The sequence below is a fragment of the Schistocerca gregaria genome, chromosome 10 (genome assembly GCF_023897955.1).
Source record: "Schistocerca gregaria isolate iqSchGreg1 chromosome 10, iqSchGreg1.2, whole genome shotgun sequence".
In the NCBI taxonomy this organism is placed as follows: domain Eukaryota; kingdom Metazoa; phylum Arthropoda; class Insecta; order Orthoptera; family Acrididae; genus Schistocerca; species Schistocerca gregaria.
Genome location: NC_064929.1, coordinates 207,448,761 through 207,475,250, shown reverse-complemented (window position 1 = coordinate 207,475,250; position 26,490 = coordinate 207,448,761). Strand labels below are relative to the sequence as shown.

The 26,490-nt window shown below is 42.8% G+C and overlaps 1 protein-coding gene across 3 annotated transcripts in view; it reads right to left on the bottom strand.

Moving 5' to 3' along the window:
- Positions 1 to 26,490, bottom strand: part of LOC126293481 (platelet endothelial aggregation receptor 1) — an 800,502-nt gene that overhangs the window by 235,244 nt on the left and 538,768 nt on the right. For all 3 annotated transcript variants that reach the window (XM_049986725.1, XM_049986726.1, XM_049986727.1), the window contains exons 3-4: positions 14,010 to 14,225; positions 9,405 to 9,548 (exon numbers count right to left, since the gene is read on the bottom strand). In XM_049986725.1, coding sequence (XP_049842682.1) covers positions 9,405 to 9,548; positions 14,010 to 14,225 — 360 coding nt within the window. The remainder of the gene's footprint in view (positions 1 to 9,404; positions 9,549 to 14,009; positions 14,226 to 26,490) is intronic.

Here is a 26,490-nt window from a genome sequence, read left to right as displayed (position 1 = left end):
AATTCTTTACAAACGAATGGCAAAACTGGTAGATGTCAGCCTTGGAGAAGATCAGTTTGGATTCCGTTAAAATGTTTGAACATGTGAGGCAAACCTACGTTTTTAGCATTTGTAGACTTAGAGAAAGCTTTTGACAATGTTGACTGGAATACTTTCCTTCAAATTGTGAAGGTGGCAGGGGTAAAATACAGGGAGCAAAAGGCTATTTACAATTTGTACAGAAGGCAGATGGCAGTTATAAGAGTCGAGGGGTATGAAAGGAAAGCAGTGGTTGGGAAGGGAGTGAGACAGGGTTGTAGCCTATCCCCGATGTTATACAATCTGTATATTGAGCAAGCAGTAAAGGAAACAAAAGAAAAGTTCGGAGTAGGAATTAAAGTCCATGGAGAAGAAATAAAAACTTTGAGGTTCGACGATGACATTGTAATTCTGTCAGAGACAGCAAAGGACTTGGAAGAGCAGTTGAACGGAATGGATAGTGTCTTGAAATGAGGATACAAGATGAACATCAAGAAAAGCAAAACGAGGATAGTGCAATGTAGTCGAATTAAGTCGGGTAATGCTGAGGGAATTAGATTAGGGAATGAGAGTTTTGCTATTTGGGGAGAAAAATAACTGACGGTGGTCTAAGTAGGATATAAAATGTAGTCTGGCAATGGCAAGGAATACTTTTCTGAAGAAGAGACATTTGTTGACATCGAGTATAAATTTAAGTGTCAGGAAGTCGTTTCTGATCGTATTTGTATGGAGTGTAGCCATTATGGGAGTGAAAAGTGGACGATAAATAGTTTAGACAAGAAGAGAATAGAAGCTTTTGCAATGTGATGCTACAGAATAATGCTGAAGATTACATGGTTAGATCACATAATTAATGAGGCGGTATTGAACAGAATTGGAGAGAAGAGAAAATTGTGGCACAACTTGACTAGAAAAAGGGATCGGTTGGTAGGGCATGTTCGGAGGCATCCACGGATCACAAATCTAGCACTGGAGGGCAGCGAGGAGGGTAAAAACCGTAGAGGGTTACCAAGAGATGAATACACTAAGCAGATTCAGAAGGATGTAGGTTGCAGTAGGTACTGGGAGATGAAGAAGCTTGCACAGGATAGAGTAGCATGGAGAGCTGCATCAAACCAGTCTCTGGACTGAAGACCATAACAACAAAATGATTTGTTTGAATGCCGCAGAAGCTTCGTTCTCCTATCCTGTTACCTGGCCCTGGGGCATAGCTCTATAACAGTGGCAGGGAGAAATTGTCTTAGCGGTGTACTGTACCTGAAGCCGTTTCTCGAACTCACGTGCTCGGCCTACCGCAACAACAGTGAAAACTCGACCTTTCCAGCAGTACCGACGAGGCCTTTAAAAACTGGCGACGAGGGTTTACAAAAATCACGACTTTTTGCATGCCCACAAAAGCGCATTGGCAATCGAGAAATTAAGGGATTTGCACTATTAAATGCTGGAACGTACATCCTGTTCCTCAGATTTGGCTCCCTCGGACTTTCATGTGTCCTCAAGACTGAAGAAATTTCTCACTGGTCAGCACATTTCGTCCAGTCTAGGAGGCATTGCGGCTGTAGACGGGTACGTTGCAGCACTGTTGGTGTAACACTACAGAAAGGGTTCAAATGGTTCAAATGGCTCTGAGCACTATGGGACTTAACATCTGTGGTTATCAGTCCCCTAGAACTTAGAACTACTTAAACCTAACTAACCTAAGGACATCACACACATCCATGCCCGAGGCAGGATTCGAAGCTGCGACCGCAGCAATCGCGCGGTTCCGGACTGAGCGCCTGAACCGCTAGACCACCGCGACAGGCTACAGAAAGGGGATAACGGCATTGAGACATAGCTGAATGAAATTTACTGATGTTACAGGGGATTATGTTGAATAATGAAGCTTCTTTGAAAGTATAAATTCGTCGTTTTCACTCTTCAGACGAGAAGTTTTCAGGCTGTCCTCGTAATGCACTGTACTCAAAATTAGCCAAGAAGTAAGCAGAAAAATAATTGGAAATCGTGCAGCACTCTGGCATCGCGGCGAACATGTCAGTGGTAGTTATGCGGTACTTACATGTATTGTATTGAGTTGCCTGGCTTGCGTAACACAAACAGAAATCATGTAGAATTAGCGTAACAAGTCTGAAAAACGAGCAATGAGCATATAAGTGGCCCACGGTCTCACTCACGACGACAACAATGACTAATTACAAATTAAACAACTGAAGCGTGCAATTTGACGTGTACACGTGCTGCAGTTTTCTGTGTATTTCTCTACTGTAACAACTTCTGCCAACGAAGTGAAACAGTTATTTTCTTTTACTGATCGAAAGCATGCATGATGTTGTGTCTACACGGTGACATGCGTTGCGAGTATAATGGAAATGTATACTCATTCGAGATCTAACCTGACATTATTTATCAATTCTAAGAACCGTTACAAGTAAAATAAACGTTTTCTGTTACAGTCATGACACCACGATCTTTAGTTTCCTCTGTTATTGTAAACAGGGAGGTATTGGCGTTTTATGATGACACAGGAACCTCATTTGTTCGACTAGTTAACTTCATTTTTTTTGAAGTTCTGCATATACATTTTTGACATCACTTCTTGATCTTGATCATTTACTTTTTTCAGTGTTTTATAGAATTATGTTTGCAGCTAATTCAAATTTCTCGCAGTGCACAGTACGTTTTTAAACCTGTGGCTTTTGCTCAATGTATTGCGCAAATGATCAATACTGATCTCAGACAGTCAGTACTATGGCGCAATACTCAGAAATGCGGAATAAGTATTGAACGTGTGAGGTCCCTTTGACGCTCTTTTTAGTCTTATTATCTCACATATTTGCCCGCTTATGTGTATATAATTTGGTTAAATCTGACACAGTGTGCTTTATATTTTTGTAGTGAAGTCCGACTGTGTTTGGGTAACTGTGTCAGATAACTGAGACTGAGCAAAACAGGCTGCGTTTGAGACGAATAAAAAAGTAAGACAATGAAATGCAGTCACCAAGTCCAGTTGAGAGTAGTACAGCCATGAAAATTTGCAGAAGTTTATGGAAGTGAGGGCTGGATTTTAAACTTATAAATTTTTAAGCACCTTATTTGGCGACTTTGAGAACCTCATAGTGCCCGAAAATCTTAAGTTAATAAGTATTACATGAAGTTTATTGTATCTCAAACGACTGGCAGATAGCCACTCAAAGCTTTTAGGTATGTTATCTTGATTGCACACCAAATTGCAAGCTTGTTTCTTTAGTGTAAGCTGAGTACTAGTTCATATTTTTTGTATTATTAATACGAATGCCAATAATACGTCCTTCTTATGATTAAATACATAGTATTCAAAGTACAGAATATCTGTTTTTTTCTTAGTCAAACACCAATAATGTTAGACTTTCACCGAAAATTGAAAATGTCGAAAAAGTGAACATAACGTCCTTCCTTTGTTCATGCAGCAATAATGTTAGACTTTCACCGAAAAACTGAAAATCTCAAACTGAAAAAAGTGAATCATAACGTTTTCCTTATGATTAAGTACACAGTTTTCAACGAATTACAGAATATCCGTTAGTTTCTTTGTTCATGCACCAATAATGTAAGACTTTACCGAAAACAGAAAATCTCAAACTGAAAAAAGTGAATCATAACGACTGAGTAAATTCTGATGCATAACAATAACATAATGAAGATGAAAATACACATTGTTCTTCTTTCGTTTCGCCCTCTTTGGGGTACGCTGGATCAATCATTTCTTTGTTCGTTGTTCTTTTCTTAGGGCCCAGTATTTCTTCATTCTTTCTGATCTACTTTTCCTCTCTTCTTCCGAGATGAAGGGTTTGCACTTTTTTGTGGATTTGTCTTGGAACCTTATGTTTTCATCTTTAGTAATTAATTTAACTGTTCGATCAATAAGTGAATTTTCTGAAATCTTTAATTCTGCTAGGTCTTTCTCAGTTTCTTCAAACCAGTTGGGTTTTGTTTTGCGGTTACGGAAAAAGTCAAAGATTTGTTTAGTTAATCTGATGGAATTCATTCTGAGAAGATGACCATAAAAATTTATTCTCTTTCTTCACATAGTATCTGAAAGTTTTTCAATTTTCTTGAAGAAAGTTTCATTTTTGATGTATATAATCTTATTGTCTTGAAAATTTTGGCGCTATGATTTTTCTTAAAATTTTTCTTTCCTTTAGCTCAAGTTTCTCCATTTGACATTTGAAATTCATGTTTAGTGTTTCTGCTGCATACAGTGCTTCTGGCTTAATCACTGTCTTGTAATGTGTAATTTTGGACCCCCATGAAAGGGATTTTTTGCTGTATGTATTTTTTGTTAGTTGGAAGGCCAGTTGCAGTTTATTTTTTCTGGATTCCATTGCTTTGCTTTCCTCAGCATTCCAACTAATCCATTCCCCGAGATATTTGAATTCTTTCACTATTTCAATCTTCTGTTCTTGAACTTTGAGGTATTTACATGAGTGCTTGAGATGTTTGTCTATATCTTAGTTTTTTCAAAGGAGATGTGAATACCTATTTTAGCTGCTTGGTTCTTTAGTTCAAGGATTTGCTCCTGTGCTTCTTCCATTGTTTCAGCAAACAGGGCCATATCATCTGCAAAAGCAATGCAATTTACTTTAAGGTTCTTCTTTCTTCAACCCAGTCTTATACCACTCTTAATATTTGTGTTCCATTCTCTGAGTACTTTCTCAAGCGCACAATTAAACAGCAATGGTGAGAGCCCATCCCCCTGTCTCACTCCCGTTTTTATTTCAAAGGTTTCCAATAATGAGCCCATAAATTGAACTTTTGAAAATGTATTTGTAAGGGTCGCTTTTATAATATTAGTTGTTTTCTTATCCGAACAATTTCTTCTAGGACTGATAACAGAGATTCTCTATCACTCGAATCATATGCTTTCTTGAAATCAATGAAGGAGGTTACTTATATTACTTTGCCCTTGATTTTTGGTATGCCATAATGTTTTTGAGGTTAAGCATTTATTCCAGACATGATCTACCCTTTCTAAAACCTCCCTGGTATTCCCCGATTTGCGGGGATTTCCCTGAAAATGTAGAATTTTGAAAATCACAGTATTTCCCAATGGACTGGGCAGTGCAAAATCTCCAATTTAGCAGAATTGCAGACGATCAGTGGTAGACATGACGGAGGAAAATTTTGTTATGTTTGTAAAGTCTATAGCCTCAAATACCAGGAGAGACCACAGCATCCCCTCTAGATTGGCCCGGGTGCGGAAGATACAAGTTGTTTAAAAATGCTCCATTCACAGTCACCGCCTACCGTCATTGTGTAGTGGTCTGATGAAACCGGTTACCACTCCGTCTACAGGCCACAACTGGCCTATCGGGACCATCCGACCGCCGTGTCATCTTCAGACGAGGATGCGGATAGGAGGGGCATGGGGTCAGCACACAGCTCTCCCGATCGTTATGATGGTATTTCTGACCGAAGCCGCTACTATTCGGTCGAGTAGCTCCTCAATTGGCATCGCGAGGTTGAGTGCACCCCGAAAAATGGCAACAGCACATGGCGGCCCAGATGGTCACCCATCCAAGTGCCGGCCAGGCCCGACAGCACTTAATTTTGGTGATCTCACGGGAACCGGAGTAGCCACTGCGGCAAGGCCGTTGCCAATGAAACCGGTTACCATCGAAATAAATATTTTTGCAGTTGAGACTGCTTGTAAAAGTACTTTTAGCAAGTCCGCTGACTCTTCACGAAACATGTTCTCATCTTTTACTGATGGAAGAGCAGTTGAAGGCAATAGACAGTGTCTTGAGAGGAGGATATAAGATGAACATCAACAAAAGCAAACCGGGTATAATGGAATGTAGTCGAATTAAGTCTGGTGATGCTGAGGGAATTAGATTAGGAAATGAGACACTTAAAGTATAAAGGAGTTTTGCTATTTGGGGGGCAAAATAACTGATGATAGTCGAAGTAGAGAGGATATAAAATGTAAAGTGGCAATGGCAGGAAATACGTTTCTGAAGAAGAGAAATTTGTTAACATCGAGTATAGATTTAAGTGTCAGGAAGTCGTTTCTGAAAGTATTTGTATGGAGTGTAGCCACGTATGGAAGTGAAACATGGGCGATAAATAGTTTGGACAAGAAGAGAATAGAAGCTTTCCAAATGTGGTGCTACAGAAGAATACTGAATATCAGATGGGCAGATCACATAACTGATGAGGAGGTACTGAACAGAACTGGGGAGAAGAGGAGTTTGTGGCACAACATGACAAGAAGAAGGGACCGGTTCGTAGGACATGTTCTGAGGCATCAAGGGATCACCAATTTAGTACTGGAGGGCAGCGTGGAGGGTAAAAATCGTAGAGGGAGACGAAGAGATGAATACACTAAGCAGATGCAGAAGGATGTAGGTTGCAGTAGGTACTGCGAGATGAAGAAGCCTGGACAGGATAGAGTAGCATGGAGAGCTGCATCAAACCAATCTCAGGACTGAAGACCACAACAACAAGGCCGTCAGTAGTTCTAATGGAATGTTGTCTACTCCCGGGGCCTTGTTTCAACTTAGCTTTCAATGCTCTGTCAAACTCTTCACACAGTATCATACCTCCCATTTCATCTTCATCTACATCCTCTTCCATTTCCATAATATTGTCCTGAAGTTCATCACACTTGTATAGACCCCCTATATACTTCTTCCACCTTTCTGCTTTCCCTTCTTTGCGTAGAACTGGATTTCCATCAGAGCTCTTGATATTCATACACGGTATCTTTAATTTTCCTGTAGGCAGTATCTATCCTTACATTTATCCTCTAGCCATCCCTGCTTAGCCTGTCGATCTCATTTTTGAGAATTTTGTATTCCATTTTGCCTGCTTCATTTGCTGTATTTTTACATTTTCTCCTTTCATCAATTCAGTTCTTGTATCTTCTGTTACCCTAGGATTTCTACTAGCCCTTGTCTTTTTACCTACTAGATCCTCTGCTGCCTTCACTACTTCATCTCTGTACAACCTCTGGTTCTTTCAGTTTATCCAGGTCCCAACTCCTTAAATTCCCACCTTTTGCAGTTTCTTCAGTTTTAATCTACAGTCCATAAGTAATAGATCGTGGTTAGAGTCCACATCTGCCCCTGGAAATGTCTGACAATTTAAAACCTGGTCTGTCTTATCATTATATAATCTATCTGATACCTTTTAGTATCTCCACAGTTCTTCCATGTATACAGCCTTCTTTTATGATTCTTGAACCAAGTGTTACCTATGATTAAGCTGTGCTCTGTGCAAAATTCTACCAGGCGGCTTCCTCTTTCATTTCTTTGCCCCTGTCCATATTCACCTACTACGTTTCCTTCTCTCCCTCTTCCTACTACCGAATTCCAGTCACGAATGGCTATTAAATTTTCGTCGCACCTCACTATCTAAATAATTTCTTTCATTTCATCATACATTTCTTCAATTTTTTCGCCATCTGCAGAGCTAGTTGGCATATAAACTTATACTACTGTAGTAGGTGTGGGCTTCGTATCTATCTTGGCCACAATAATGCCTTCACTATGCTGTTTGTAGTAGCTTACGAGCACTCCTATTTTGTTATTCATTATTAAACCTACTCCTGCATTACCCCTATATGATTTTGTATTTATTACCCTGTATTCACCTGCCCAAAAGTGTTGTTCCTCCCGCCACAGAACTTCACTAATTCCCACTTTATCTAACTTTAACCTATCCATTTCCCTTTTTAAATTTTCTAACCTACCTGCCCGATTAAGGGATCTGTCATTCCACGCTCCGATCCGTCTAACACCAATTTTCTTTCTCCTGATAACGACGCCCTCCTGAGTAGTCCCCGCCCGGAGATCCGAATGGGGGACTATTTTACCTCCGGAATATTTTACCCAAGACGACGCCATCATCATTTAATCATACAGTAAAGTTGCGCTCCACCTCATATTGCTAGACGCGTGAAAGATCTCTTGCGCGTCGTTTGGTGAAGGTCGTGTGCTCAGCCGCCAGTTTCGTCCTGAGTGGTCTCCCAATTTTTGGCTTTGGGGTTACCTGAAGTCGCAAATGTATCGTGATCGACCGACATCTCTATGTATGCCTCACCATAACTCCGGACATGCTTTACAGTGCTGTTCACAACATAATTCCTCGAGTACAGCTATTGTTGAGGAATGATGGTGGACATATTGAGCATTTCCTGTAATGAACATGATCTTTTCTTTGTCTTACTTTGTCATGCTAATTATTGCTATTCTGATCAGATGAAGCGCCATCTGACGGACATTTCTTGAACTTTTATGTTTTTTTTTGGTTCTGATAAAACATCATGTCATTCCAAGCATGTGTATCAATTTGTATATCTCTATCTACATTATACTGTGATTTATTCAGTTTTCAAATTTATACTGACTTTTTGATCACCCGGTACATTCGACGCCAGTTCATTTACCCTACTGTGCACAAAAGTGTCGCATAACAGCACGTGGTCAAATAGTCTTGGTTGAAACCTATAAGAAGGTCCGCCCCCGGTAGCTGAGTGGTCAGAGCGACAGACTGTGTAAGTATGCTGTTTAGGTTTTTTTTATTGGTAACGCCACATAGCGCTCTGTATGAAAATCACTGGCTGTGCCGTGTGCAGTCAGTGGCTGGTTGGCATTGTTGTAATACTCTCCATTGTAGTGTTGGGCAGCTGGCTGTTAACAGCGCGTAGCGTTGCGCAGTTGGAGGTGAGCCGCCAGCAGTGGTGGATGTGGGGAGAGAGATGGCGGAGTTTTGAAATTTGTAAGATTGGGTGTCATGAACTGATATAATGACTTTTGAACACTATTAAGGTAAATACATTGTTTGTTCTCTATCAAAATCTTTCATTTGCTAACTATGCCTATCAGTAGTTAGTGCCTTCAGTAGTTTGAATCTTTTATTTAGCTGGCAGTAGTGGCGCTCGCTGTATTGCAGTAGTTCGAGTAACGAAGATTTTTGTGAGGTAAGTGATTTGGGAAAGGTATAGGTTAATGTTAGTCAGGGCCATTCTTTTGTAGGGATTATTGAAAGTCAGATTGCGTTGCGCTAATAAATATTGTGTGTCAGTTTAAGCACAGTCATGTATAATTTTTCTAAGGCGACGTTTCAACTGTCAGTCCTAAGGGCGCGGGTTCGATTCCCGGCTGGCTCGGAGATTTTCTCCACGCCAGGGATTGGGTGTTGTGTTGTCCTAATCTTCATCATTTCATCCTCATCGACGCGCAAGTCGCCGAAGTGGCGTCAAATCGAAAGACTTGCACCAGGCGAGCAGTGTAACCGACGGGAGGCCCTCGTCACTCGCCATTATTATTATTATTATTATTATTATTATTATAAGAAGGTAATGAAGTACAGTTAGTGTGAAGCTGATACAGATGCGGGGTACTCACGCTTCCCGCACTGGCTGTGCCCGTCGGTGAGCGGGAATTCCGGCAGGCAGGCGCACACATCCTTGCCCGGCAGGCAGAACGAGTTCGGCGCGCCGCACTCCTTGCGATCCTTGCACGGCTCCCCCAGGCGCCGCCGACCCGGCTCTGTAGGGCAGGAGACCTGTGTCAGAGGCGTCACCACACGCCACGGTCCAGAGCAGCGTCAGACACCACGCTAAAACACTACAAGTCAGAGTGAGTGAGTGAGTGTACTGGAGTGGCTGCGGGAACACCTCTCACTGCAAGGTCCTGGTGGATGTGCTTCACTGTGGTCTCCCTCCGGCCACCAATCAAGTGTCACCTCTATATCTGTACTGTGTGGATGGTTGTGACGAGCACCTTAAAGCGAAGTGTCAGCTTTGTGCTGTTACGGGTGACCTGACGGGATACCAATTCGATTGTACAAAGAGTACGCGAAAGAACTTGCCCCCCCCCCCTCCCCCCCTCCCTTCTAACAGCCGTGTACCGCAAGTCTCTAGAGCAGGCTCAACGGGCGCAAGACAGTGTAGTTGAGCGCCCCGTCTGCGACCGTGTGTCGCTAGTATCGCCATAGGACCGAGAGAGAGAGAGACAGAGAGAGAGCTGCAGAGCGAGTGAGACCGCACAGCACTGCTCTGCGCTGGATTGCCCGGCGGTATGATCTAACGTAAACAAAATATTCTACAGTGTAGGCTTTCACGGCCGGTGCTGTCTTCAGTTAAAACTTCCGGGCTGAGAGGCCGTAGACAGACGACCTCAGAAGATGTCTCCCGCAGATGGGGACGAAACGTCAGGTGGAAATTTTATACATCGACCACGGCCTCTCAGCCCGGAAGTTTTAACTGAAGACAAAATATTCTAGTTCAGAATTAATGTTATGTAAAGGATATAGAGGCTCATTCTTACTGTCACTAGTTACAAGTATTTTTTCTTACACTTCCTGCTACAATTTTTGTATCCCTTTTCAGAGTTTAGAATCGGATCCTTACTTTGCTGTGTTGTACGTAATAATTTTAACTGACCAAGTTTGAAAACTTGTTAAAATAGAATTAAGGTTATAAAGCTCTTTAATTCTTACAGTCAACATTGTTAAAGAAGACAATATTTTAACATTTTAGACATTTTTCTTTCTCGAGGAAACGACTTTGTCTAGGCTTGGTACAATGTTCCGTGAGACTGCTAACCTCAAAGAATTGGTAAAATTTTTATTGCCAAGGAATGAACGGTTCTTAGTTTTAGCAAGCTTTAAAAGAGAGAGAAAAAGCGCTCACAAATACACGTGGAACCAAACAGTGAGAGACGTTTGGCCGCGTGCTTGTGCAAAAGAGGATATTTCTCTCCTGCAAGACAGCTGTGAAACTTTGCACATAAGAAAGCGGTCCTTCAGGCGGATATGGCACTGTAGGTCAATCAGCTCTAGTTGAAGCGCTTGTGAGACGTCCTCTGCCCGAAGGGAAAACGGGCGACGAACTCGCTCGGGCGCTGGCCGCGGGCGACCGCGGGTGTTAGCACTCCAGGGGCGCAGTTTGGACGAGCCTGGTCTGGAGGAACGGAAGGTTCCAAATGACTGGAAAAGAGCACAGGTAGTTCCAGTTTTCAAGAAAGGTCGTTGAGCGGATACGCAAAACTATAGGCCTATGTCTCTGACATCGATCTGTTGTACTATTTTAGAACACGTTTTTTTTTGATCGCGTATCATGTCATTTCTGGAAATCCTGGATCTACTCTGTAGGAATCAACGATCGTATGAGACCCAACTCGCTTTATTTGTTCGTGACACGCAGAAAATATTAGATACAGGCTCCCAGGTAGACGGGAAGGCGTTCGATACAGTTCCGCACTGTCGCCTGATAAACAAAGTAAGAGCCTACGGAATATCAGACCAGCTGTGTGGCTGGATTGAAGAGTTTTTAGCAAACAGAACACCTCATGTTGTTCTCAATGGAGAGACGACTACAGAAGTTAAAGTAACCTCTGGCGTGTCACAGGGGAGTGTTATGGGACCACAGCTTTTCACAGCCGGGTGAAACGCCAGTATGGCGATGACGAATACACGCTTCCAAAGTGTGTTCACCGCGATGTCGCCAAACATCACGATGCTGTAAACAGAACCTGGATTCATCCGAAGAAATGAATCTGTGTGGCGGAGGGTATCTTCAGTACCTCTATCGGTTCTCCCTTCTATTCCACTCTCGTATTGTTCGTGGAAAGAAGGATTGTCGGTATGCCTCTGTGTGGGATCTAATCTCTCTGATTTGATCCTCATGGTCTCTTCGCGAGATATACGTAGGAGGGAGCAATATACTGCTTGACTCCTCGGTGAAGGTATGTTCTCGAAACTTCAACAAAAGCGCGTACCAAGCTACTGACCGTCTCTCATGCAGAGTCTTCCACTCGAGTTTATCTATCCGTAACGTTTTCGCGATTACTGAATGATCCTGTAACGAAGCGCGCTGCTCTCCATTGGAGCTTCTCCATCTCTTCTATCAACCCTATCTGGTGCGGATCCCACACTTCTGAGCAGTATTCAAGCAGTGGGCGAACAAGTGTACTGTAACCTACTTCCTTTGTTTTCGAATTGCATTTCCTTAGGATTCTTCCAATGAATCTCAGTCTGGCATCTGCTTTACCGACGATCAACTTTATATGATCATTCCATTTTAAACCACTCCTAATGCGCGTACTCTCAGATAATTTATGGAATTAACTATTTACAGTTGCTGACCTGCTGTATTGTAGCTTAATAATAAGGGATCTTTCTTTCTATGTATTCGCAGCACATTACACTTGTCTAGATTGAGATTCAATTGCCATTCCCTGCACCATGCGTCAATTCGCTGCAGGTCCTCTTGCATTTCCGTAAAATTTTCCATTGTTACAACCTCTCGATATACTACAGTATCATCCGCAAGAAGCGTCAGTGAACTTCCGATGTCATCCACAAGGTCATTTATGTATACTGTGAATAGCAACGGTCCTACGACACTCCCCTGCGGCACACCTGAAATCACTCTTACTTCGAAAGACTTCTCTCCATTGAGAATGACATGCTGCGTTCTGTTGTCTAGGAACTCCTCAATCCAATCACACAATTGGTCTGATAGTCCGTATGCTCTTACTTTGTTCATTAAACGACTGTTTACGAGATTTACGATAAATGCAAGCTAGGTAAAGGGCAATGCCGTACGGTACCCCTTGTGAAATCGAATTGGGATTCCATCCGGACGTGGTGTGTGTGTGTGTGTGTGTGTGTGTGTGTGTGTGTGTGTGTGTGTGTGGGTGGGTGGGTGGGTGGGTTTTCTGTGTGTGTGTGTTGGTTTTGTGTGTGATGGGTGTGCTGTAGAATGGTAATATAATATGAGTATAGATGTAATTACATAGCGGTATGAGTAACGCATAAGCTTTTAATGTCTCTTGCAGCGGTCATGTAATGTCTCTTGCGGCGGTCTCTCCGCGATATTATATAACTCAGTACATATATCGAAATATCTGTTCTTATCTTACCGATTCCTAAACTTTAATATACGATTATTATTAATGCAAAGTAGTTTCAAGCCCTATTATTCCTTGAAGCGTGCATTCACTCCATGGAATAGCTTCTCTGCTATCTATGTTTTCTCTTATGAAAAGAATGATTCAGATCTTGCCGAATAGCGGTGAAAGAACGAAGATGTATATGTACGTATTGTTGAGCTATTCGCCATCTTGATGAGATTCTGTATGAGAAGAAATTTAGTACATGAACTAAAGTAAGTGCGTTCGCTTATTATTTAACTGATTGTTATTGACAGTGTCTGCTTACTACGCTGTGTTGCACGGTATCAGTGGGGAACGTCTGATTTACACTGGACGAACCTGCCGTTTTGTACGCTCAAGATATCCAGTTTATTACTTTCAATAAATGGGCTAACACGGTCTTACCAGCAGATCTCCGGTCTCCCCCCTGTGATCACCGAAAGTTACTAATTATTACAAATGTTTTCAAGAGATCGACTGACAATTTTCGTCGCACCGAGACTTCGAAATTGCTTCACTGCCCCATGGAATTTAAGTTAAGCTCAATTTAATCAGGATAGAACAGTATTGAACTGTGTGAATGTGATAAACGTCCTTTGTGAATGAAAATTCCCATAATATAGGCATGTTTTTTACTATCCTGATCAGTGAAGCTAAATCGGGCCGGTGTGGGAGAGGTTTTTAAATTTCAGATCCCACAAGAAATATTAAAAGCTGTTTACAGTATTTACATATTATATTTACAATTTTTATATCGTACGTAAATTTTTTATGGTGTATGCCAATTTCTGTACTTATCTGCAGTGTGAAATGCCCTGTAGTAAGGTGCAAGGTGTCGTGAAATCTGCTTGTGGTGACGTTGAGAACGTATCGTGTGAGCCGAAAATAGTAGTAGGTGTGGTTATGGGGGGCGAGGCGCGCCAGTCAAGTGGTTGTGAGAACTTTCTATTAGGCGGTTTGTCGGTACACCATGCCGATATTAAAATGTAGTTTAAATTTTCGATGTCTCGATGTATCGCTGGCTCCTCCGGCGGCGAAGTGGTGGGGGGCGAGCAGCGAGTGCGGACGTACCGATGCAGGCGGCGTGTGGGCCGCCGCCGCCGTCGCCGCCGCCCTCGCCCCCGACGTCGCCGCCGCCCCCGGTGCCGCCCCCGCCGGCCTCCTCGACGCTCACGTTGACGGCGACCAGACCCTCGGAGCAGCGGCAGCGCCCCTGGACGCAGACAGTTCGAGGCGTCGCGACGCCGCACTGCTCGTCGAAGTGGCACTCCTCTCCCAGCCTGGCCGCTGAGGCACACACGGCACAGCCGCTGCTGAAGGCGCCCTCGCGTTTCCACACACTACTCTACGCTACTCTACTCTACTGTACACTGATCCAGGCACATCTCGCTACTTCCAGTCTGACACAGTACGGCCGCTACGTAATACCGCTTCCTATCAGTCGTCCAATACAGCGCTAGGCTCGAAAGGTTCTACAGAATGTGTACAAAACAGCAGTCCGCTGACAAGAGTGGAAGGACCAGTAAGGGAAACATTAGTTACAAGATTTTAAACATGGCTGAAACAGCAACTGTTGAAAATTCTTCACGATAACGGATGGCAGCCAAAACAGTTGTAGGAGCTTCCAGTACTTGGGCCACACACCACCATCTGAACTTAACACTCGCATCAATAAACAGGCTCACATTCCGCACTAAAAGCAACAATGCTCCCGGCCACGACTGCATTACCTACCGTCACCTCAAACACTGCCCTCCCTCCTACCTTTCAGTCCTTGCCACCCTCTACAGTGTCAAGGATGGACTCCAAGATCTTGCTGAACACCGACGTGAGACAGATAGGACGATACGAAGAGGCGTCAGATGGAGGCTTGTTGGGTTTGGAGAACATCAGGATAGAGGAGGTTTTCCACTGGTCGGGATAGAAGCCAGTGGCATGGTGTTCAGCAAGCTCTTGGAGTCCATCCTTTCCTGGCGCATCCATCACCACCTCCATCAAAACCACCTCCGCCCTGACACCCAGTGTGGCTTGCGACCTTCCTTCTCTGCTGATGACCAACTCCTCCACCTCACTCATCTCCTCTCCCTCCAGCTTAACTCCCGTCGCTCCGCCATTTTTGTCTCCCTCGATCTCGAAAAGACCTACGACCGTGTCTGGCATCCCACTCTCCTGTTTAAACTCGAGACCTACGCCCTTCCTGTCAACTACATCTGTCTGATGGCCTCCTTCCTCTCCCACCGCCCCTCCTATGTTACCATCCATAATGCCCATTCCCACACCTTCTACCCCTCTGCAGGTGTGCCCCAGGGCTCTGTCCAGTCCCCTCTCCTCTACCTCCTGTACACGGCCGATATGCCCCAACCCAACCCCCCCCCACCCCACCTTTACCGTACACCTCTTGCAATATGCCGATGACACCGCATTCCTCGCCCTCGCTCCTACACTCCAACGGTCCCAACGCCTTCTCCAGAATCACCTTGACATATTTTGCCGCTTGGTGTAACCAGTTGCTCCTGAAAATCAATCCTTCCAAGACCCAGGCAATCATCGTAGGTCTTACTACTCGCTCCTTCTGGCTCCTGGACTTCTTCCTCACCGTCTGCACCCATCCTGTCCACCTCACCCCCACCCTCACCTACCTTGGCCTCACCATTGGCCGTCGCCTCACCTGGATCCCTCATCTCCGCTCCGTCCAAGCCAAAGCCCATAACCGCCCCCGACTCCTCAAACTCCTCTCTGTCCGGACATGGGGGTTGCACCCCTCTACCATCCTCCACACCTACAAATCCTTAATCCGTCCCATCCTCTGTCATTCCAGTGCCGCCTGGATATCTGCCCCCCCCACCCCCAAATTCTATAAGTCCCTTCAGATCCTTGAGCGTCAGGCACTCCTCCTCGCCTTTCGTATACGCCTCCCGTCCCCCATGTGGATCCTCTATGAGCTCATTCCTTTCCCCCATCTGCTCCTATTCCTCAAACATATCCGCATACTCTACACCTCCCGCTGCCTTGAGCCCCCTCACCCCCTGGTTGCTCCTCTCCTCTCCCATCCCCGCCCTCTGCCACGCCTCACTGTTGTGTCCCCCCTACCCTCCATCTCTACACCCTTCATCTCCTTTCCTGAGGTGGCTTCCATCAACCTCCTCCTGGATGATGCCCTCTCTCCCTCCATTTATCCCTCCTATCAACTCTGATCCTCACTCCCCTCCTTTCCTCTGTCCTTTTCCCGGGCTCTCTCTTCCCCTCTTCCATCCTCATTTTTCCCCACCTACCATCTCTCTGCCCCCCTTCTCTCCCCCGAGTCCTTTTGCATTTCCCTCCTCTGACTTTTCTCTCGTGTTTGCCCTGCCCCTCTTCCCCCTTATGAGTCCTCTCCCTCCTTTGCTCCCCCCTTTCGTTTTTTCCTCTCCTCCCTCCTTGTTTCCCCCTCATCCAGGTCCCCCCCTCCCCCATCTGCCCTTGGCTAGGGAGTGTCATCTTTGTGCCGATATTTCCGTGCAGTGTTTTACAGTGAGTGTTGTACAGTGACTGTTCCGTGTTGTGTGTCTTTTGGGAACGGCCATCATACTGTCGCTGGGTGTGATTTTTTATCTCTTGCGAACAGAAACCAGACTGTTGCCATGTTTTTTTAATTGTGTGTCTACTATGCTACCTGTCTGATTCCTGTGTATTTTATTAACATTACCAACCCCTTTGCTTTATGTTTTAACTTTCCACAATTTTCCGCCGTTTTACAATTTTAGTCACCATTCTGTCGCCTGTTTTTCTTGTTTCTTTTCTTCTTACGTTTCTAAAAAAGGCTGTAGGCTGTAGAGCAGCGCACTAAGCTGCTGGCAGCCAGCCCCCTTCCCCCCCCCCCCACCCCCACCTTTGGAGGGAATCAAAATTCAATAAAGGAAAAAAATCATTTCTGATGCTAAGGTTTTGCTAATGAAAGTGTCTTCCTGTTCATGATTTTTTACTTCTGATGAAGGTATATTTATATATATCGAAACCTTGGTCAAGAATTTTAATAAATCTTTATCCTGAAACTGTCTTGGCTGTCATCCTTTATCGTGAAACATTAGTTAAAGAAGGGAGCGAGGTAGGTTTGTAGCCTGTCCCACAAGGTCAGAGGACGAGCCAGTGCTAAGGAAGGAAGGGGTCGCTGAATGGTTGAAGAAATGTACAGAGCAATTATGCTCAATGGGGACAAACTGTAGGACGCCGTCATATGGCGCGACAAACGTCAGCACTGCGTGTAATTCATTGACGTCGCCGTTATTGCTGCCCGGGATGGCGCTATGACAGCACCCCGCTTTGCTGCCTGTTGGGTAGTCTATCCTCAGGCGCGACCTAATTTGATGCGACAGTACGGAGCACATGATTTGTCCTCACGTTCTGGCACGCCTTTCCTCTAGTGGTGCATTCTGCAAGTGCGGCACGCTGTGTGTTACGAATCTAAACTTGCAGAGATGCACCCATGTGTGTGTGTCTTCCGCATGTCTTGTAGTTTTCAAGCACACGTATTCTGAAACGCTGGACGTACCTACAAACAGCCCTCTACTGTGCACGGTGTGACTGTCGAGAATGGGTATGTGAATTAGAGTGAGGTGGAGGCATTCGTAGGCATTTAGAAGCGTGAAGTATATTGGATTTCGATTAAACATTCGAAAAAGATCTGTTCCGTGCAGTTTGATTGAAGTTTGTAAGGGGTGCCTAGGCCCTTACTGTAACTTTGGACTCGGCACAGGTCGATAGGGCGAGCAATCGATTGTGACGCGTTGCGAGAGCGAGTGTCGAGATGCGCCAGAGTGATTGGCGGGAATGGTGTGTGTGTGTGTGTGTGTGTGTGTGTGTGTGTGTGTGGAGGCCATTATTGGAATACAGGGTTTTTAACCGAGAAGGGTGTCACCATCGCCGTGGTTAGGCCCCTAAATAATAAATAAATACCGGGAAAGTGATGAAGTATCTTTATAAAAGTGATCAGTGACGTTGTTAGTGCCAATATTTAGTTTCGCGTCTACCGCGCCGGCGTAACCTAGGATTGCAGTGTTGGATGCAGTGATGGATTAGCGTGTGACGATAAAGGCAAATGAAGGAAGCCTGTGCTGAGATTAGCCGTAATTAGATATGTGTGATGAAGGCAGTGGCTGTGCTTTGAGAAGAATATAACTTCGTAATTAGTAAAACTGTGTTGGTGTTCCTCATTACCATACATTCAGTATTATAGAACAGGACGAACTGGAAAGTAACAACTTGCGTAGCATTCAATTCCGATTACCAGCCCCATTAGGTTCACGGTCATGCTAATAATAAATATGGGGCTGCTGTTCGATCAGATCAGGTCGGGATAAAAACGGAGGAGTTACAAGTTCAAAAGGAGGCTCGTGGGTGTCGGAGTAATGAAATGTTCAACATATTCGACCGAGGAATTACAAAACCGAGGACTTACAAAATCGCTTCAGTAATGAGGACATTGGAAGTGAATTACAATGTGAGTCAGTGTACAGAAATATGTTGATGGAGTGCATGAAAATATTCAAAACAAATTCTTGACTAAAAACCTTGATGGGAAAAGACAGAAGGGCAGACCACGTATGAGATGTACGGATATTGCTGACCGGATTAGGTGAAAGCACGCAATCGACGAAGGGAGAAGGAGGAGGCAGTTAACGCTGAATGTTATGCAAGAATTTGTTTGCCGTAAGACGACGATTAAATCGATAAAGATACGCGAAAACATCGCATCAATCATCGTCATCATCACATTGGCAGCTGTCTAGAGCGCGACAAGGAACTGATTTACTGACGGAGAAAAAACGGGAAATAACTGTCTAACTGCCAGTATTCACCTGATGTATCGCCTACCGACTTATCTCTGCTTCCTTGTGCCAAACAAACACGCGTGATGGAGTGCACTACGCTTTACATATCCTCACGAGGCTACTGAATCCTTCCGAAAGCGTGTTCTCAGCTACCAACATAAGAGTAGAAAATGAACATGTTTCGAGAGTATGTTCGAACGCCAACAAAGTATATAATGCTTAAAGGCAAATATTTTGAGAAACACTAAAATGATTTGAACCAAAAAGGTGTATTTCTTTAATTGTGTTGTGTAGCGTCGGCAAAGTAATACTGGCCCGGAAGATACACTGGCGTGCGGAACTTAAGGACGGAAGTAAGTTTCGCTTGATGTGTCAATGCCAGGTAACATAGAAATAACTGCTGCAGAATATTACAGAGGAATACTGAAAGAAATGTGCAGTGAGACGAACACAAATGACATTTTTGTTCAAAGACAGTAATTACTCTGAAGTTACCGTAACTGACGTTGCTCCCCTGTACATTCCCAAGGGGGGACATGAATCTTAATAGTGTATGACCACCACGGACAAGAAACGCATCCTCTGCAAAGTGCTCTGATTCAAGCCGCGATCTTAACCCTAGGACGCCCAAGCATTTTTTTCTAACTTAGAAGCCTAAGGCGGGGGGGTGGGGGCTTCGGTGAGCCCATAGGTATTAAATAAGTTTACTGACGAAAAATGACAACTTTCAAAATGGTTTATGTATTTTAACTAAGGCACCGGTTTATAAATGTTGTTAATTGTTATAAATATTGGATTGAGTGAACAAAAAATTGACATATTAAAATACAAAATACAGATGTGTTCATATACAACAAACTACTCTGAGTCCTCAACTTCAAGGCAAGAGACACACTTCACAATTTTTTCTGAATGTGTGGTACACACATGTTTATGACACTGTCCAGAATACAATTTTGGTTTACTTAGATTGTTATACTTCTGCTTCTTTGTTTTAGCTTCTCTTACACAAATATGGCACCGACCTTTCTCTGCAGGAGGCTGACGTGCTTCTGTTGTCACTTGTTTGATTTTCTTTTGTAGATAGTCTCCACTGATTGAACAATTAGGTTAGATAACCCTCTTGCATTGGCACTTTTTTTCTTCTACCTGCAATTTCACTAGTTCCATCCCAGCTTGCAGAAGATAAAGTTTCCATTTGTTGTGTTTCTTTTCATTCCATCTTGGATGTTGCTGGATGAATATGGTAGTTGCATTGATAGCACAAATGTCGACGAGAGAGTAAAATACAGATAGAGGCCATCTCTTTGTTGCCTTTTGCAGGTGTACATACGCGCCATTTGATCATGGTATCAATTGCATCTTTAGCGGAATTATAATATGCATTCATCTCGCTGTTATTCTTGTCTCCTCCAACAGTGCCTTTATCTTGGCGCATTGATGACAACATCAGTAAGTTTTTACTTGGTTTCGTTTTTGCTGTGTAGGACACGAAAGTTACTGGAGGCCTACCTGTTAATGGGTCTGTGGAACATTGATGAATATAGCTCTCTATCTGACGTGTTCTTTATTATGTCTGGAATATGCTTCCTGTTTGACTGGAGAATTCCTACTGTAGTAACTTTTTAGTCTTGGTATAACTCTTCCACCAAATCCACCGGTGTCTAGTATCGCTCTGTAGTAATATTTCGACCAGTATTTTTCACAGGTGCTACCAGATGTTTGACAACATCTGCTGAACCCCGTTCTTCTTTCGACAAATTCTGAACATTGCCTGCATAGGGCTCGATATTCAACACATATCTGTCAACTACATCGGACATCATGCGTATAATGATGCCATACTTGCCCGGTTTATCCTTCATAAATACTTTGAAGAGGCAGCGCCCTCTAAACAAGCTGAGCATCTCATCATTGGTGTGGTGGGCCCCTGGTTTATACAGTATTGGTGACCTATCATTCACTTTGTTGCAAACATCACGGATTGCTGTGAATTTGTCTGCTTCCCTTCTTAGCTGGCGGGTACTTTTGTCATCAAACCTTATGATTGCAATAAGCTCCTTGAAATGTTCTCTTGCCATAATACCCTTGTAAACTGGCCAACCCATTAGGTATGACAAAAGATCCTGTACACTGACAGAATTGTCCTTATTTGCCCCCATAAGTATCAGGATTTCTATAAAGGCATACAATGCTTTCTCATTAGTCCAAGTAACATTTCACCTAACTGCTCTTCATTTGAATGTTTTACTATAACATCCATGATGTCAGGCGTAAGAAGTAACTCCAGGTGAATGTCAAACGCCAGCTGGAGTTACTCCTGTCTGCTCGCTTACTATATTAGCAACAGACCTCTGAGGAATTCTAGGCTGTGTGGTTACGTACCTTCTTCCAGACTTGGCCACAATAACATCCTGATGGTCACTGCCTGAAGCTGCGCTTCCTTGATCTTCTCTAACATCCACGCCACTTTCCCTATCTGAATTATATTCCATAATACCATCCTCATATTCACTTTCATTCCCAAAGTCAGAATCTTCATCTAAAATTTCATTCAGAACTCTTTCTAAAGACGAGTCACGTATTCTTTTAGTCCTTTCTAAGTCTGGGTGTGAACACTAACTCACTGCAAGTTTACAAGATAAATAACAGCTGACTGACATCAACAATCACTTCCTCTGAAAGTAAACCGATTGTTGTGAATATCAAGAATACCACCCAACAAGAAACTAACTTGCATTGTTGCAGAGATGAGAAATACGAAATCCTGCTAAAGGAAATTTTCTATAGCCTAAGGCCTAAGAGAGGGGGGGGTTGTTGGACCCATAATACGTTTAATTATTTTTTCTTTCAAAGCAGGAATTTTCTATAAAATATATTGACACTAACGTTTCATAAAATAGCCAACAAACAATAACTCAAAGGGAATATGTAGTATGAAAGTTACTTGGGCAAAATCAGGGGATATAAAAAAATTGTGGGTTCAACGACCCCCCCCCCCCCTTTTAGGCTTCCTAAGGTTAATAAGCAGTTCTTCTGGTAGGGAATTCCATTCCTCCACCAGCGCGTTTGACAACTGCTGGACTATCTTTCGTCCATGTGGACGTCCTCCGCAACGCATTCCACACATACTCCATGAGATTTAAGTTGGGGGTCGAGCAGGGCAGTCCATTAACCAAGTATCCTGTGGTTTCAAGACCTCCTCCACATTGGCTGTCCGCTGCGGTCGCGCAGTGTCATAAAAAAAAATGAAATCATGGCCGAATGTATCCTCCCTGAAAAGACGCGCACGGAGAACCACGTTTCCTAAGCATCCCACATTTGACAACTAGGCAGGATGTCATTTGTTTTCATCTCATAACGTATTGCTTTAATTACCTTCTGAGGCGTAACGCCATATAACCATCCTGCCTTGGGGGCGGTTAAGTGGGAGATGTATCTCAGAGCTGGAGAGTGACAGATGGTGACGAGAGACTGAACGCCCACGTAGTTTTGTATCAGCCGATAGAGGACAGTATTGGATAGGGGACTGATTTAGTTTAGATTGTGCCCAGTAGAGTGTGCTAAAGTAATAAAATGTTTTTCATAAGCTGTTGTAGTATTTGTAAGTAGGCTGTTTAGGTTTTTATGTTGGTAACGCCACGTAGAGCTCTGTATGAAAATCATTGACTGTGCTGTGTGAAGTCTGTGGCTGGTCTGCATTGTTGCAGTATTGCTATTGTAGTGTTGGGCAGTTAGATGTTAACAGTGCGTAGCGTTGCGCAGTTGGGGGTGAGCCGCCAGCAGTGGTGGATGTGGGGAGAGAGATGGCGGAGTTTTGAGAGTCGATAATATGGACGTGTGTCCATTAGAAACAGTAAATTTGTAAGACTGGATGTCATGAACTGGTATATAAAATGACTTTTGAATACTATTAAGGTAAATACATTGTTTGTTCTTTATCAAAATCTTTCATTTGCTATCTATGCCTATCAGTAGTTAGAATCTTTTATTTAGCTGGCAGTAGTGGCGCTCGCTGTTTTGCAGTAATTCGATAACGAAGATTTTTGTGAGGTAAGTGATTTACGAAAAGCATCGGTTATTGTTAGTCAGGGCCAGTCTTTTGTAGTAATTTTTCAAAGTCAGATTGCGTTGCGCTAAAAATATTGTGTGTCAGTTTAGTGTTGATCAGAATAGGTAAAGAGCGGAACGTCTGAGTACGTTCAGTTCTGCTCAGCTGTTTGAAAATCAAATAATGCAAGAGGTTTATCAGCATAGTAATTCATTAATTTCTCTAAGGGGACGTTTCATATTTTCATAAAGTGTCATTATGTCTTTTTGTGTACGTAAAATGTTGTAAATGTATTTTAGCAGTGTGAATGATGCGTGAGTGTGAATTAATGTTAATATGAAGATAATTGTTTAACGAGTTATGTAGTAGGATTTAGTGTGCGAACATTTCGAAAAAGTATGAATATGAACAAAGGGGATTTTTGTAGAATAGATCTGTGAAGTAAGTTTATGGTAAAGGGAAAGTTAATTCAGGTAAAAATAACAATAGTAAATCACTTTATGCATAAACTAAACTTCAGCATCTTAGATAATTACGCCGGTAAAAAGTGCAGTCGTTAGGTTTACTATTTTGCGATTGGTTGCGAATGAAAAGCGCGGACTGACGAGGGAGAATGTTGCTTTGCTATTGACTGTTAAGTAAACTGGCCAATGGTAAAGCAATATTTTTCGTGCGCCTTTCTCTGCTGGTAGAGAAGTCTGAGAATATTCTACGGAAGAGTCGAAGCCTAGCCATGAAAGAGATCGGAAGTGTGTAGCAGTAGTTCCGATGGAAATGGTAAGTTGCCGGATCTAGCAGTGTTCCGTACATCAAAAGTGTTGGAAAGTGACGGCATAATTATTCCTATGTGTGTGTAGAAATTTCGGAATTTTTAAGAGAATTTTGTGAAGAAAAAAGACATATATTTCAAGTGGCGTATTGAGCAGGTCGCTGGCTAAAAACTGTGACTGCATTTGGTACTGACAGACTTAATATTTGGCGAGCGTTCTCAATCAAAAACAATTAGTATTTTTGTAGCTATTACGTTTTCGCGAAATGCAACACAATAAACTTGCTAACGTGAGTAAAAGGGATTATGAGTGACTGTGTTAAGACTAGCACGGGCTTGGCAGTGATACTTGTTCACCTAAGTTTCAGAATATATTAATTGGGAACAAAATTTCCAAACTTTCATTTCGTGTTTCTCCCGAAACGTAGATTAGTGACTTAAATTGCAGCCTGCTTCACTGTCGAAGTACAGTAGGTTTCACTCGGCTTCCCTTTTGATGATCTGCTGAGACAATGTTCACAGGTAGGTGCAGATCCGTCGTAAAAGGACGGAAAGAACCGCGCCGCCGCACTTCCTTCTGTACTATACTCTAGCAGTTCTTTATGCTCCAAGTTTCATGGAGCTATATTGCTTGGCAGCGACGCATCATGCGGAAGTTACTTTCGTTGTGACGTTTTGCATATCAGTGTATTTCACGCACCTTACGACAGGCAACCCAGCTTATATCGTCTGCTCCCGTCCCATAAAAATGCACTGACCACCAGTATAAACTTTTCATTCACAGCCCATAATTCCAGGACTGGGCAGCACAAACGAAAAGCGCAAAATCCGGAAGTATTGCAGATAACTGTTCGTCCAACAGTGACCGCTTCTTCGTTGGCTTCAATGCTTCAATGCTTCAATGTTTTCAGTAGCTCTTTCTTCTTTATGTACAAAGCAGTTTCCTGCAATGCTGTGTGCGAGACTGAAATCTGTGGAATGAGTGGCACTCCTGCGTCACACTGGTTTCATTGTTACTGTGGAAAGAGAAAAGAAACGTCGTAGACCTTTGGGGTGGGATGGGAAAATTAGCGAAAAGCGTTGCAGCAGTGTCTGTACATTTACTTCTGCTTTAGCAGGCGCATTGTAACAATATGCTACTGTGAAAACAATTTTTTGAACGTGAGGGTATCGTTATTGGTGACAATGATGTTTGAAAGTATACGTTGTTCACAGTTAACCACATGCGTTGCAGCAGCGGAGAAACAGTTTGTACCCAATGTTCTGAAATGATACATAGTATTCTTAATATTTTAATTGTATTTGGCGTAAGTATCTAATGGTGTAAATATACACTACTAGTTATGGCCTATATATCTGCGCAGCGTCATAGTTCCGTTCTTGGAGCGAGTAGAAAGCTATTATGGCAGACATGCACATCACTTCGAAGATCAAGCATCTTTGCAAACCTGTAACAGCGGGGTTTATTTTTGCAGTATGGAAAGCCATTGGTAAAAGCTGCGATGAGTGATGAAGAGCGAGATCTTTAAGCGCATCCCACAGACGTAAAGAACATAATATCCTTTGCCTTACCACAGAAATTTGTCCTTGCTCAAACTGTGGACTAGATATTATAATACATTGCAAGTTTACTGACATACGTCAAAGTTCTTAAGAAAATTACAATCGTCTATGTATTGTCACACATGAACACAGAATGTGAGCCATTAGATTAATCAAAACAGTCTAACGTGTCTGTTTAATTGAATAACGATTTATTTGTCACTAGACAGTTGTTGAGCTAAACCCTTTTCCGGACTACAGCATACGTTCTGCTTTCTGTAGGCCTATGCCATTCTGACATGAGAAACAATCTTGCGGGGCGAAAAAATGTAGAGAAAATACTTCGCGCTCTCGGTTACGGCAGAGAAAGAACTGTTATTCTTCCCAAGAAGTATTTTTCAATTAGCGCGGCCTTACCATGAAAAATCCAAAAAGGCTTCAATATAATACGTGATTATTGTGTCCTGCATTGAATGCTCATTAAAAGTTATATCAGCGTCATGGATTTGAAATTAAAAAATAATCAGTTTATAAAGACACATTTTATTTCAAATAAACACAGCAGTTTCTATTTAGAAGACGAACTGTAATCTTTCTCACGCTGTGGCAGAAGACATAACGACAGTCCACTTTAGACAGTATGTTTTTCTGGCCTTTTTTTGTCATCCTTTACGGTAGACCTGGAAAAGCTTATTTAGGGCTATTGCATCATAGGGATGTTAAACTAAGTGCTCAGGACAAGCGGAAGTTATAAATCTCCCACAGAATGGATTATTTATTGCGCGCAAAGGGTTTAGCTGTTTAATTACCCGATAACTACCTCGTTAATACTATTCAAACTGCTTATGGAGGATATGTTGAAATTCGAATAAGCTTTCGTAAATAGTGCAAACAGTATAGGAAGTAAAGACTTACTTACTAAACACACTTTATAAAGAAACTAAAGATTGACAATTAAGTAAGTTGTAACAGGATAATCAATTTAAAAATTAACATTGGAACTTTTAGCGCAGTAATACACGATCTATAATTAGGAACAGTTAACGTGTTCAGTAGTTGCAAAATAACTGGATACAATAAAAAGATTCTGCTATCAAGGCACAAGTTAATGCGACTTTTTACGACGCATCTAGTAAACTTCTCATCTTTATTAGTCCTAGAAATTCTTTCGATTTACAAAAGAGAATATAAATGGTTCAGCGAAACTGTCGAAACTTAGAGAAATGGTGTGTATTTTTGTGGCATGACGAGTCATGGGTGAATTAAATTTAGCACGCTCATTTGCTCCAGGGATTCGTGCGACTTTTGTTTTGGGTCGACAATAGATTACTGAATCAGGGTCAGAGAGAACTGAGTTAACTATATTTTTTTGTAGATAGCAAG